General features: G+C 41.8%; 1 protein-coding gene across 1 annotated transcript in view; it reads right to left on the reverse strand.

Moving 5' to 3' along the window:
- Positions 1 to 918: 918 nt before the first annotated feature.
- The window catches only part of NFE2L3 (nuclear factor, erythroid 2 like 3), a 38,389-nt gene continuing 25,594 nt past the window's right edge, over positions 919 to 13,713 (reverse strand). The window contains exons 4-6 of the mRNA XM_018573480.1: positions 10,249 to 10,329; positions 6,265 to 6,366; positions 919 to 2,254 (exon numbers count right to left, since the gene is read on the reverse strand). Coding sequence (XP_018428982.1) covers positions 1,004 to 2,254; positions 6,265 to 6,366; positions 10,249 to 10,329 — 1,434 coding nt within the window. The 3' untranslated portion in view covers positions 919 to 1,003. The remainder of the gene's footprint in view (positions 2,255 to 6,264; positions 6,367 to 10,248; positions 10,330 to 13,713) is intronic.

A 13,713-nucleotide genomic window follows, 5' to 3' on the forward strand; every position in this document is an offset into this window, starting at 1 on the left:
CTCTCATGAAATAAAAAGCCCACACAGTAGAGCTGGAAACAAAACACTTGGTGCTGCAAACAGTTTATACCGCAAAACATTCTCGGCCATACATGCTGAAAGTCATGAAACAGGATTTCTAGAAAAAGCGTATTATTTCCCTGTAGTATAAATGCAAAATAAGTTTATCGTAAATTAAAATCTCTTTAGCAAATATTTTCATTGTAAAACAAAAAAAAATAATCTGTCAGCCAACATCATTTATACTGGAGAAATGACATATAAAATACAAAATAAGCAACTCCAGCTTGCTATAGAATGACTAATAATAATACTTAAATACTGTTTATGACAATATACCAGGGTCAGCCACCAGGACTTTTTTTTGTAGAAAAAACAAGTAGAACAAGAACCAAATTAAAAAAAAAGTAGAAATTATAATTTATAGACCTCATGTATAAATTAAAAGAAAAAACAAACAAACACCACTTATTTTAAATGAAATAAAAAAAGCAAGAATATTACATTTAACAATGTGCTCCAGTGCGACAGACTAAATCTAAGGTCACTTTGTATTTTGACAATTTTGTCTTTTTTTGGGGGGTGTCAAGGTCTTTCTTTGATTTCTCATCTCAGTATTTGTTTACACATAAAATCTAATTATTAAAAAACAAAACAAAATACATTATATTGATATAAGAATGCCTCTTCTTGTACAACCTAGGTCATATCGTACACCAAATGTCCACATATGAAGCAGGATAATGTTGTACAGCCATGATATCGATTTGTAGTATATCGTATGGTCTGTACAAGTTTAGTGCCAGATAAAAGCAGCGTCCTCGTATATTTTACAGGAGCAGCTGTCTTGTAAAAAAAAAAATATGTTAACAGCTACTTTTTATTATCACACTTAGTCCAGTGCTCAACCTCTGCCATGTTACAGTATTATATTACTGCTGCCACTACTTTTAGGGATAGTATGTCTCTCCTTATAGTAACTACTGCTTAACGAGTTCAGGGTTCATTTCTGTTTCTTCTCTTTCTGTGAATCTTTTTTTTGCTCCGATTTGAACAGTCTCCTTGGAACAACAATGATACTGCCGTCGCTATTACAATGCAGTGCATACTGGCTTGGATTGACTGGTCTGCCCTGATCATCTCGTAGTCGGCTGAACACACTGCGATAGAGGTCATTCAGTTTCTGTTTCAAGTGGCTCACGGACTTGCTGCATTGAGCTCGCTCTTTCAGTAGTTTCTCTTTCCGTGTCTTCAACTGATTAACATCATCCTCCAAGTTCAAAATGACATCCAGCTTACGTTTGCGACAGTTCTGAGCAGCGACCTTGTTTTTCCCCCTACGCCGAATGTCTCTTATAACAGATATCTGGGTCTCGGTCAAGTAATGCTTGGATAACATATTGTTAAACACCTCTACAGGCATGCTGACAATTTCATCTACAGTGAAGGGAATTTTTAGGGATTTAGCCCGACGTTCATCACGGCTGAGGCTTTTCTCCATTCCACTCACACAGGGGCTTCTTAATTTGCCAGATTTTCCCGCCCAGCTGTAATGATGTTCAGGACTGGACTGTAACTGGTCAGGCAGCTGATTGTAGGTATGGTTATGGTGGACATTATTTAAAGTCACTTCATCGTAGTAACTTGCCTCATCTTGATAATCCATTTGGCAAAATTTGTTGATATCTGCCCAGCTTCCTCCAACTGCCCCTTCTAGGCCATCATAAGCGACAGATTCGGAGTCACTACTGTAGCCAGCAGCTCCTTCATCCTCCCCAAAGGTTACTGATGAAGAATCGGATATGCTTGCAGATGCAGGGCTATGGCTTGAATTGAGAGAAAGTCCAGAATCTGAATCTGGTTCTTCAAACAACTGAGAGACCTCCAGAGGATCAAACCCTTCTTCCAGGGCTAAGGACATTAAATTAATTTCATCAAATACATTCTCATCGAGACCAGAAAGAAGATCTTGATTTGTTGAGTTTCTAGAACAGTTGTCAGTACTGGGAAATAAAGATGTTAAATCTGTCATACTCAAGGGTCCTTCAGGAACTGTACTTGAGTTTAACTGCATGAAGCTTTCTGGTGTCTGGGACAAATCCTCAATGGACCTGAGATTGTTACTTGATGTGTACATGGCTTCCTGCAGACTTACGTCTTGACTTATTGCCTCAGTAAAATCCACATTGTAAGGTGCAGTAGAGCTGACTGGATTGTTGCTATTTGAAATTGACTGGATGTCCTCCAGTGTAATCTGGAAAGAAAAAAACAACACAAGAGCCATAGATTCATTGTATTGTTGTTATATTGCAGATCTATTCATAGTGGCCTATAATTCCAAGTCTGAAATGGATTATGAAAGCAGATTCAGACCTACAGAGCCAATGTTTTTACTTGCCCTGAAGCAGAACATTTAGCCCAGATTGACTGTTTTTTTCCAATTATATTAAAACCCTCAGGGCTCATTCAGACAGGTGTGTACGCCTGTAAGGCCTCAGTCACACTGCATGTGCGTATTGTACCATATGCAAATAAATGGCTCCATACACATAGCCGCAGATGCGCAAAACCAGAATGGAACCGAGATTCGCCCGGGCAGCGTATTTCTGCGCATATACGCACGTACAGTTCATTAACATTTCTATTACGAATGATGCATTCTGGGATTGCAAAAAGCGCACGTATATACGCAATATACAATTTTGCTCTTGCATTGTGTGTGAATGAGGCCTTAAATTACCTGATCCCACACAAACAGTGTGCGTCCAAGTGTGGGCACCCGGACCCACATGGATGTGCAGGTTCAGGTGGGCGTGTGACAGAGTATAATTGCATGCAGCCGTGCCCTCCCATAGATTGTAAGCTCTCATGGGCAGAGGCCGCCTTACCATCTTGTCTTGACTTGTATTGTGATTGTAATGTCTTCCTTATATTGTAAAGCGCTGTGCAAACTGTTGTCGCTATATAAATCCTGTATAATAATAATAATAATACGGAAAAACAGGCTGCTGTGTGTTCTATTACACGCAGCACCTTTCCCTTCCAGGATTGGGGAATTTTACGCACATGCACGCTGTATGGACGTGCACGTCTGTCTGAATGACAGATGAGCCCTTAAAGTGTATTTCCACTTTTGCAGCCAAATTGGGATAACACGTTCTTTGTGTGTGTTGCATGTACTTATTCATATAGCCTAACTTAAATAATGAAACTGCAGCTTAATTAACCCTGTCTGTACAGTGCTGGCAGATTTCCACTAACTGTCTGTCCTAACAATGGGTTAAATAGCTCAAGACGTTGCATACATTTTACAAAAAAAAAGTCCCTCAGTCTGTCCCTTCATCTGCATATTGCCATCTGTAGAAGCTGCCTAAAGAGGCCTATGCATAATTGTCATCCAAATAAACAACTAAAATATTTGCGGTATGCTGTGCGAGTGGGAACACACAAACATATAGAGGGGTTACTCAAATCTGACTACAAAGGTGGAAATACACGTTAAAGTAAACCATGACATTACTCTTGCCATCCCATCCAACAGACAGTACCAGTACATAGAAGCTGTTGTAAACACTTTATTGCTCCTTCTCTTATGTTATAAATAGCAGCTGTCAAAACTCAGACGGGAAATCAAACATTTGAAGGTAAAGTTGATTTTTAGAGTCTGTCTGACCCTGTCTGTTTGTGTTGTCTAAAGGTCGTCCAAATGTTGTCTAAAGGTCAGCCAATAGAAAAAAATAAAATAATTCCAGCCTACAGGGAAAAGAGGAAGCCAAATGCTGTCGATTGACTGCAAGGGAGCTATAACATGACAACGGATGAAACAAAGAGCTTACAACAGCCTATCTGCACAGCTACTGTTTAATGTGATAGTAAAACCACACTGAAAAACTGTCCAGGATATGTGTCCCAGGATCACAGCGTTAAGCTTGCTAGGTCTGTCTGTCGCTACTTCTACCCAGCAGCCCTGCCCATGTTACAATGTTGCTATGCATATGCAAAAACAGCAGCAATTCATTCATATGCAAATCCTTCCTGCAGCAGTTTAGTACATCACTTAGGCTTCACTTCCCAGGTGGGAACCATGCCCATTGGCAATTATTGGTTTTCACAAGCTGAGCGTTTTACAGCGCGTCAATCAGCGCTGTAAAACGCCCAGGTGTGAACCAGGCCTAAGGTTGGGTACACACATGGGCGTTACTATAGGCGCGTTTTCAGCTCGTTTTTTTAGCACGTTTTTTAGTTCAGTGAAACGCACGAAAAAGAAGCTCAAGTACTTTTTTGCGCGTAGGGTGTTTTTCAGCGCAGCAAATCGCCATGCCCATAGGGATTCATTGGATTTCACTTCTTGAGCATTTGTTAGCGCTTCGATCAGCGCTGAAAAACGCCCAGGTGTGAACCCAGCCTTAGTCTGTGTTGGTGTTTGGCAGGACCCCTGCACTGTGACGCTATGTTGTAGGTCATATACTCCAGACCCCTGCACTGTATACACTGTGTTGTACATTATAAGCGACCCCTGCACCGTATACACTGTGTTGTACATTATACACGACCCCTGCACTTTATACACTGTGTTGTACATTATACTTCTGACCCCTGCACTGTATACACTATGTTATACATTATATTTCTGACCCCTGCACTGTATACACTATGTTGTACATTATATTTCTAACCCCTGCAATGTACCGCTGTGTTGTGCATTATATTCTTGATCCCTGCACTGTATACACTATGTAGTACATTATATTCCTGATCCCGGGACTGTATACACTGTGTTGTACATTATACTCCAGACCCCAGCACTGTATATGCCATGTTGTACATACTATTAGGCTGGGCGACAGAATCCTAACTAGTTTTATTATACAGGAATCTGCCACCTACAAAAACTTTCAACCCATTAGCAGCCACAAGAGGTGTTGCAGTACTCTGCAGAAAGGTCAATGTCACATGATGTTTTCTAATTATTTATTATTATAATTATTTAATGCTAAATGTAGTGCAGCAATGTGAGGGAGCTAAACCAGGAACTAAGCTGACAAAAATGGTCACAAGAGTCCCCGACTGCCTTTAATAATAAGCAGGGCTAGATTCAGTATTATGTACACCAGGTCTCTGCCTATAGGTGTCAAAGTCATAGGGGTGGCTCTTCTCTGTGCGGTTATTGGCTGCACCTTTTTTTCTCCTTATCAGTCATCTCGGAGCTTTACCCCTTTCACTAAAAATCACTTCAGAATGCAGCTCTGCAGGATGATATGAAAATTATCTCACATTGATTAGTTAAATAAACACATTTGTCTTTTACTTATAATTACTGTTTTTCCACTTCCTGGTACTCTTGGGCATTAGTGATGTAGCCCATGCGTAAGAGATGCATGCTGGGAAGGTTACATCACAGTGCTTTGCTGGGAAATCTCATCTGTAAACTGCAAAACCTTGCGGGATCTCAGATAAAGGCATTTCCTCCCCTGAGATGATGTGCATGGTCACACGTCCTAGTCACATGTGCCAGAATTCCAGGAAGTAAAGGGATATATATCAATCTGCCCTTAGGGCCCAGTCACACATATCCAGTGCGTTCTGGTGCGGTTCCAGCCCGGAACGCACTGGGTCGTATAGATCAACCCGGGCAGTGTCCTGGGGTGGGAGTCAGTGCCATTCATGTCAATAGCAATGCAGGCATGTCCCCCCGCCCGCATTGCGATCACTCGCACCGGAACGCGAGGTACAGGAATGCCCTCCGTTCCAATGCAGTGCGATCAGAAACAATAGTGCATGGAGCATTTTTTCCGATCGCACTAATGCAGAACGGAGGGCATTCCTGTACCTCTCTTTCCGGTATGGGCAATCACACTGTGGGCAGGGGGCGTGTCTGTGGTGCCATTGACATGAATGGCCCTTCCTGCCCCAGAGCCTTGCTTGATCTATGCAATCCAGTGCAATCTGGACTCGAACTGCACCCGGAACGCACTGGATATGCTGTGACTGGTCCCTTAGTAAAAATGGCCACTTTGAGGAGAATGGGGAGGAAAGGAAAAATAAGGTATTCCAAGAATAATAAGCCGGCAATTATCTAGAAGTATGTGTTTGTAGATTTTCATTATTAAGCATTTCTAAAAGGTGCTTTTGCTGTAATTTTAAAGATAAGGGTTCAGTTCCTCTTCAATGTAGGCATCATGTTCCAGATCATTATGTTAGAAGGTGTCAATAAACTAACTGCAACATCTCCAGGACCAAAATAAAATATCTTAATGCACTTACATTTATATCAGGCAGGGAAAGGAGGTCCTGCCATAGTTCATTGACTGAACTTCCTGGTCTGGGGGAGGGCTGAGTATTCTGAAGAGAAGTTTCACTTGTGCCCTTCAAAAGAAATCCGAAATCGATGTTGATGTTAGCACACATTATTGATAGTCAGACAAACATGCAGAAAATGACAAATATAACGGACTTTGCTCCGACTCCTACTTGACAGCACTTTGAATATATGTCTTGTGACCCTTATTGTACCTTTTTTAATGTTATTTTATACTATATTACATTGTTGTGCACTATCGTTTGTGCCTTATGGGTGTTACTAGTTGTACAATCTTTTTATTAAAGTTTACAGACTTTGAGCCTACAGTCACCACTGTAAAGCAAGAAAAAAAAGTGAAAGCCTTGCCTAAGAACACTCACAAAAGATTCTTTCTGTGACCTTTCTGAGGCTAAAAACACTTTTGTGTGCCTCTGATTCAGTTTCACTTGATTAATAAGACTTCTGATTTCTAGGTGAATTTCCACCCACCTGACTTTACCCTGTCCAATAAGAGTCACTGGAGAAGTTAAATCAGAGAGGTGCACAGACAAGGTAACAATAAAGATCTTGTGCTACCTGGCAGGGATTTTAGTTTTAATGTTAAAATGTGTGCAAGGTTTGCTTTAGGACACCAATCGATGTTCAGGCATGAATACCTGATTTATCCAGAGCTAACAACATGCACACTGTCTAAGGGCACCTTCAGATATGAGGAGACACTCGCAGCTAATTGATATTGCAGGTAAATTTCGGCTAAATTTAAATTAGTATTGCCTCTGTGCTTCCACCGGATTAGGCTGATGCCTAATCTAAAGGTGCCCATACACTGCTCCATTCTCGTACGAGAATCGCGGGAAATCCCACGATCGTACGAGAATCGAACAGTGTGAACGAAGACGTGCGACCGTTTCTAATGTACGGTCGCACGTCTTTTGTCTAAGGAGCATGTTAGAAAACGGCTGGTTTGAACAGTGCTCGGGAGACAAATCCCGAACGGGCCGGTGTGCGCACACGCACACTGCCCGTTCAGCATTGCGGTCATCGGAAGCCCGCCCCTCAGGGGGGCGGGCTTGCGATGATCGAGAGTGCGAGCTGCCTGTCCAAGATAGGCAGATCGTACGTTTTTTTAATCACTTTACAACCATCGCAAGACTAAGGTCTTGCGATGGTTGTACAGTGTATGGCCACCTTAAGACCCCATTCACACCGAGCATTTTGTGGCGTGATTTCCACTCACAAATTGCTCAAATATGAAGCTCAATGTAGCTCTTCCAATGCATTTCAATGGAGACGTTCACATCTTGCAGCTCAATGTCGCTTGTAAAGATTTGGGTGTTGAAAGACTGAAGTTTAAGAATGATTTTGTGACTTCAATGTATTTTTATGTCTAATGTATTATAGTGTATTTTGTTTATATATAAACATGAAAAGGAGATCAGCATACTATAAATTATATATACAGGTGAAACTCGAATAATTAGAATATTGTGCAAAGTTCATTTATTTCACTAATGCAACTTAAAAGGTGAAACTAATATATGAGACTCATTACATGCAAAGCAAGATAATTCAAGCCGTGATTTGTCATAATTGTGATGATTATGGCTTACAGCTCATGAAAACCCCAAGAACCCCAAATCCACAACCTCAAAAAAGTAGATTATTACATGCAATCAATAAAACAAGGATTGTACATAGAACAATATCGGACCTCTGAAAAGTACAAGCATGCATATGTACTCAGTACTTGGTTTGGGCCCCTTTTGCAGCACTTACTGCAATTACTTTTGCACGATATTCTAATTATTCGAGTTTCACCTGTATATATATATATATTTTAATCTTATATATGTCAATTTTTTGAAAAAAACGTGTTTCTCTGTATAGTCTCTGTATAGTTTTTAATACATTAACAAAAATATGAAAAAAGAACAATGTAAAATGGGAAAGGCATATACATGCTTACTATAAGGTTAGAAATTGATTTAACTGGTCAAAATGTGCTTACTGACTATACACCAGAATTCCTTTAATGCTTTGTGTGCTTTATTAAAAAACCTGGTTGTCTGGCCGTATTGCGTCACAAGATCCTCATGGGCTGTAAATTCGGGAGTTTTCATTCCGAACCAGTGTGACTATATCTAGATGAAGTGTACAGCTAGGTTTTTATTGTCTTCAACCATTGACCTGTAACAATTACTCTACATTTGCCACAATTGGAGCTTTGTAACAGAAAACTCAACATATTTTGGAGCTGCCAATTAAGCCCTCCAATTGTTTACTAAACAACTGTTACCAATTACTGAATTGCAATGGAAATTATTTTGACAAACCCAAAAGTGCAGCAAAACATCTGTTTCTGTCTTTAGTGCTATATGTAAGAGCAGCTCTGGGACACTAGTGATGTTAGACAGAAGCTTTAAATCACAGCTATGCACTCCTTGACTCTCGAATGTCACGTCTCTGTTATTATGTTATATTGCACAACTGTATACTGATATATTTTATGCATTGCATAAGGTATACAATGTATCTAAGTTTATGAAGCTTGATAATATGTCAGGCACACAAGTCATAATCATCTATCAAGCTGTTGTAGAGATGCCAACCAGTCAAAAGGTACCCAGAGTTCAGCAGAACTTTAATACCACCCTCATGGGGCTCAGAACAAGTATGTTTGTTCCTGGGTAGAGAGTATAGAGGCATTAAAGCCAGAGAACTATACATCAGGGGGACATACTCAACTGGTATTGGTAAACCATGCACAGGACATGGATACCCAGAAACAGTCCAAGCAGGTTTATCCTTCATTTTATTAGCAAGGTAGCTAACAAATATACATTTCAATGGAGGGGTCTTTGTACAGCAGGTCCAAATCATAAAACATACAAAACCTCTGCTCACCTGAGCCACTATCTTAACTCAGGTCAGCGCTTTACTAACAGTGTTCCCCCTAATGGGTTCCCCAGAACAAACAGTGTCTTTTTAGCGTTCTGTGAGCATACACCCAGCAGCAGGCTCTCACAGCAGAGAGAGCAAGAGAGAGAGAGAGAGAGAGAGAGAGAGGCCTGTGCATCAGTCAGTTTGCATATCTAAAGGCCAGAGGACAGCTGGGACTAATGAGGTCTGGCTACCATATGAGTTGTGGACCTAGGAATGGAGGTTCTATACAAAATGATCGGGCTCCAGAAACCAGAACAGTAAACAAAAAGTTTGTTGTTTTCTCCCCATCAGTTATAAACCTTTGGCGCCCCTCACCACCATGTGTATGTGAAACCTAGGGGGCACATACACAATGTTCACAATCTTGACAGCTAGTGCCTCACATACCCTGTCCCCCTCTTTAAGAGCTCTCTCCGTCTCTTCTTTCCATTTCAGCATGGCTGACTTGCTCCCTATAGTCGCAAAGTTAGAAACTTCAGGTAAAATCCAACAATCCCTAGGAAGACTGGAGACGACTTTCAATTGTTTCAATCTGTTCTATTTGAGGTTTTGGGACCACCCCCTAACCTCTCCCCAACAATCCCCCCACTCCACATCCCAATGATGTAGCCCAGATACTAGACTTCTTCCAGGCCTATTGTGCATTTTTTTGATTGGCTGTTAGCCCAGCCTCATGAATGGGAATCTAGAGCACTCAACCCTTGCAGTGCTGGGGTAGACCCACTGCAAGGGTTAACAAAATGTGTGCCCAGAGTTCTTTAAGAATATCTATCTATCTATCTATCTATCTATCTATCTATCTAATCACATACATACACAACATAGACAATAAACATAACCGAAAGAGAAAATACTGCTTTGATATCCTTTGTGACTTCCAAAGCAAGACACAAACATAAATGCATTGCATTAAAACATATAATAACTCTGCTCTGATCAATGCTGTTCAATAATTCAGAAGTCACATCTACACAATGCTCTTGCAGTAAATTCAAGGGATGTACCTCTAGTGCATTTTCCGTTTGTGCTAGCAGCTGAATAAATTCTTCAAAGAAAAGAGAAGGCTCTGTCGTGTTCCCTTCGATCTGAAAAATGGTAAAGTCACTATTTGAGACCGCAGATACAGTTATCACACAATAAAACACAACTTACTTATTATAGTTTTGAACCGAAAAAAAACCCCGCAGTACATAAATGAATCTTTTGCAGGCAGAAAACAAGGAAATGTCTGCTCTATGCATATTTGACTTACAAATTATATACAGTACTGAGAAAAAGCTTTAGCTGTACTGAGAAAAAGCAAAATGCTGTAAAGTAAGAATGTTTTCAGAAATAAAAGTGTTACTAGTTTATTTTGTATCAATTAGCAAAATGGAAAGTAAATGAACAGAAGAGAAATCCAAATCAAATCAATATTTGTTGTGACCGCCCTTTGCAGCAGGTGTTTTGGACTGATGAGTCAAAATGTAAAATATTTGGCTGTAGCAGGAGGCAGTTTGTTCCCCGAAGGGCTGGAGAGCGGTACAATAATGAGTGTCTGCAGCAACAGTGAAGCATGGTGGAGATTCTTATCTGATGTGAAGAGGAGGGCTTCTGACTTGAAGGGGGATCTTCTGATGTGAAGAGGGGGGCTTCTGATTTGAATGAGTAATTTCTGACCTGAAGGGGGGCTTCTGATGTGAAGGGAAACTTCTGATGTGAAGGGGGATCTTCTGATGTGAAGAGGGGGGCTTCTGATGTGAAGGAATAATTTCTGACCTGAAGGGGGGCTTCTGATGTGAAGAGGGGGGCTTCTGATGTGAAGGAGTAATTTCTGACCTGAAGGGGGGCTTCTGATGTGAAGAGGGGGGCTCATGATGTGAAGAGGGGGGCTCATGATGTGAAGAGGGATCTTCTGATGTGATGGAGGACTTTTGATGTGAAAAGGGGGGCTTCTGATGTGAAGGGGGGGGGGGCTTCTGATATAAAAGGGGACACTCTGATGTAAAGGGGAAGCTTTTAATCTGAATATTTGATATCTGGGATAGGTGTCTAGTATGGATTTTGGAGGCGCCACACATCATTTTTTACATTATGGACTGGAGTTAATTGAGATTCTGCATACTTTTAAAAGGTGTTGTTGCCATAAAAAAAAAGGTTGAGAAATGCTGCTTTATGTTTTTCTCTGCCTGATCAGTAAAATGACAGTGACACGGGTTAGGACAAACACTGCTAGGGATGATTACTATGGTTTTCCTTCATTCACATGGACTCTCTAGCGCTTAGATAGAATCAGAAATGCAATGTGACCTCTTTTTGGTGCAGTCTACTTGTCTATTTGTGTATATGAGGACTAAAACACACCAGTTCTGATTCACACATAATTAGTTGCATTTAGGGATACAGAAAGTTCATAACAAAGAATTCTTGGAGTAAGGGGCCAAGTCACACAATCTGTTTGCAGTAACACGTACAAGATACAGTGGCATAACAATCGCCATAGCGAACTAGACGGCCGCTATGGGGCCCAGGGGGGCCCGGCCAGGACATCCCCCTGATGCCGTGTGGGCCGCCTGGGTCCCTATGGCATCTCAGGCTGCTGGCTGTCACTGGTGGGTGTGAGGAGGAATGTGTTGCTGTTAGATTACCAAAACCTGTCAGTGATCTGTGCAGCGGCACGTTCCTCCTCACAGCCGCTGCTGAGTCAGTGACAGCCAGCAGCTGTGGAGGAGGAATGCTGTGCCCGACGAAGGAAGAGAAGGCGGGGCCCAGCGACGAAAGAGGAGGCGGGGCCCGGTGACGGAAGAGGAGGCGGGGCATGCCAGTGATCATGGAGGCGGACAGCAGATCAGGGCTGACAGGTAAGAGGTGTGCAGCCCACCTGAGACCCTGCAGAGCCCACCATAGAGAGTCTATGGCGGGCTCTGCGGAGTCACTCTCAGGTGGGCTGTTTGGGATATCAAGTGGGCTCTGCAAGGGGCATAACTAGAAATCACAGGGCCCCATACAAAATTTTGCTATGGTGCCCTGTGATTTCTAGTTACGCCCCTGACAAGATATCTGGATCTGTACTCCGATTTGCTATGAAGCTAAATTTGGTCTGTCACTTTTTCATCAGCCATTGTAGGCTAAAAACGCTGCCCAAAGCTGTGCCGATCTCTGCAGTAGAATGAGAAGTAGCCACTGAACTGTCCATCACTTATTAGACAATCCACACCAATGTTGTCACTGTTTGCATGCGTCACAGAATATTTAAGTCACAGAAATGTTTACAAAATGTTGGAAGTGCCTGCAAGCTTTGAGGGCCGGTTCACACCACAAAGTCCGCGTTCCAGTGTGTTCGGCCTCTGGAACGAACTGGAATGCAAGCCAGTCGTCTTCCCTGCGCTCAGGGGCGGGAGCGGGGTGCACTGAAGTCAATGGCATTGCAGCCACGCCCCCACCGCAGTGTGATTGCCTGCACCTGGACCGCAGGCATATTAGTGTTTGTGTTCTGGTCTAGTGCGATCTGCAAAAATAGTGCTTGCTGAGCGCTCTGGAACGCAGCCTTTGTGGTGTGAACCGGCCCTAAAAAAGTACATCTACACTTACGAATGATCATTGTCATTTCATAGTTAAAGTTTCACTCCAGTCAACATGGAAAATTATGCCATGAGATGTATGCATGGAGCACGGCCTACCAACTAGGGCAGCTGGTCACCCCACTTCCCTTTGTTGGTAATATGGGAACCCCTTGCACTTATTTTGATGCATGAAAGGATTTCCCAAACATGCCCACTGTAAGCTACCTGCAGTCTCTCACACACAGAAGGCATAATGTATCCAAACTTTTAATGCTAAGTTTCTCAAGGCCAGGCTCAAACTTGCTTTCCCAGTTCAAATCTGACTGGAGATGCATCAAGGAGAGAGGAATTGTACATCACAGTCAGGTAGCAGACGCACCCACTCCACATGTAAGGATCTCTTTGGATTGTGGTTGCAGTGGATTACATAAAACTAACACTAGTGTAGAGCTGCAGCTAACGATTATTTTCAAAATCGATTAGTTAGCCGATTATTAAGTTCGATTAATCGGTTAATCGGATAAAAAATAAAATACATTTTAAAAAATGGCTCCAGTGATGGGACTTCTAGTTTGTATTGAGATTGCAGTCCATCACAGGAGCAAGCTTGGAGCAGTAGAAGTAAAAAAGAAAAAAAAGTATGGTGTACAATATAGTGAAATGAAAAGTGTAAAATTATACAGCAATGAATGCAGAATACCACCAGCTATAGAGGAATACAATAAATCCCAGCAATAGTACATTATAGCTGGCGGTATTCTGCATTGCAATGTATAATGTACTATTGCTGGGTGTTGTAGTCCTCTATAGCTGATGGTATTCGGCATTGCACCACTGTATAATGTATTATTGCTGGGATTTGTTGTACTCCTCTATAGCTGGTGGTATTCCTTGATTTGTAGTCCTCTATACAGTGCAATGCAGAAT

This window comes from Nanorana parkeri, unplaced genomic scaffold (genome assembly GCF_000935625.1).
Source record: "Nanorana parkeri isolate BGI_ZX_2015 unplaced genomic scaffold, ASM93562v1 scaffold4, whole genome shotgun sequence".
Lineage (NCBI taxonomy): Eukaryota > Metazoa > Chordata > Amphibia > Anura > Dicroglossidae > Nanorana > Nanorana parkeri.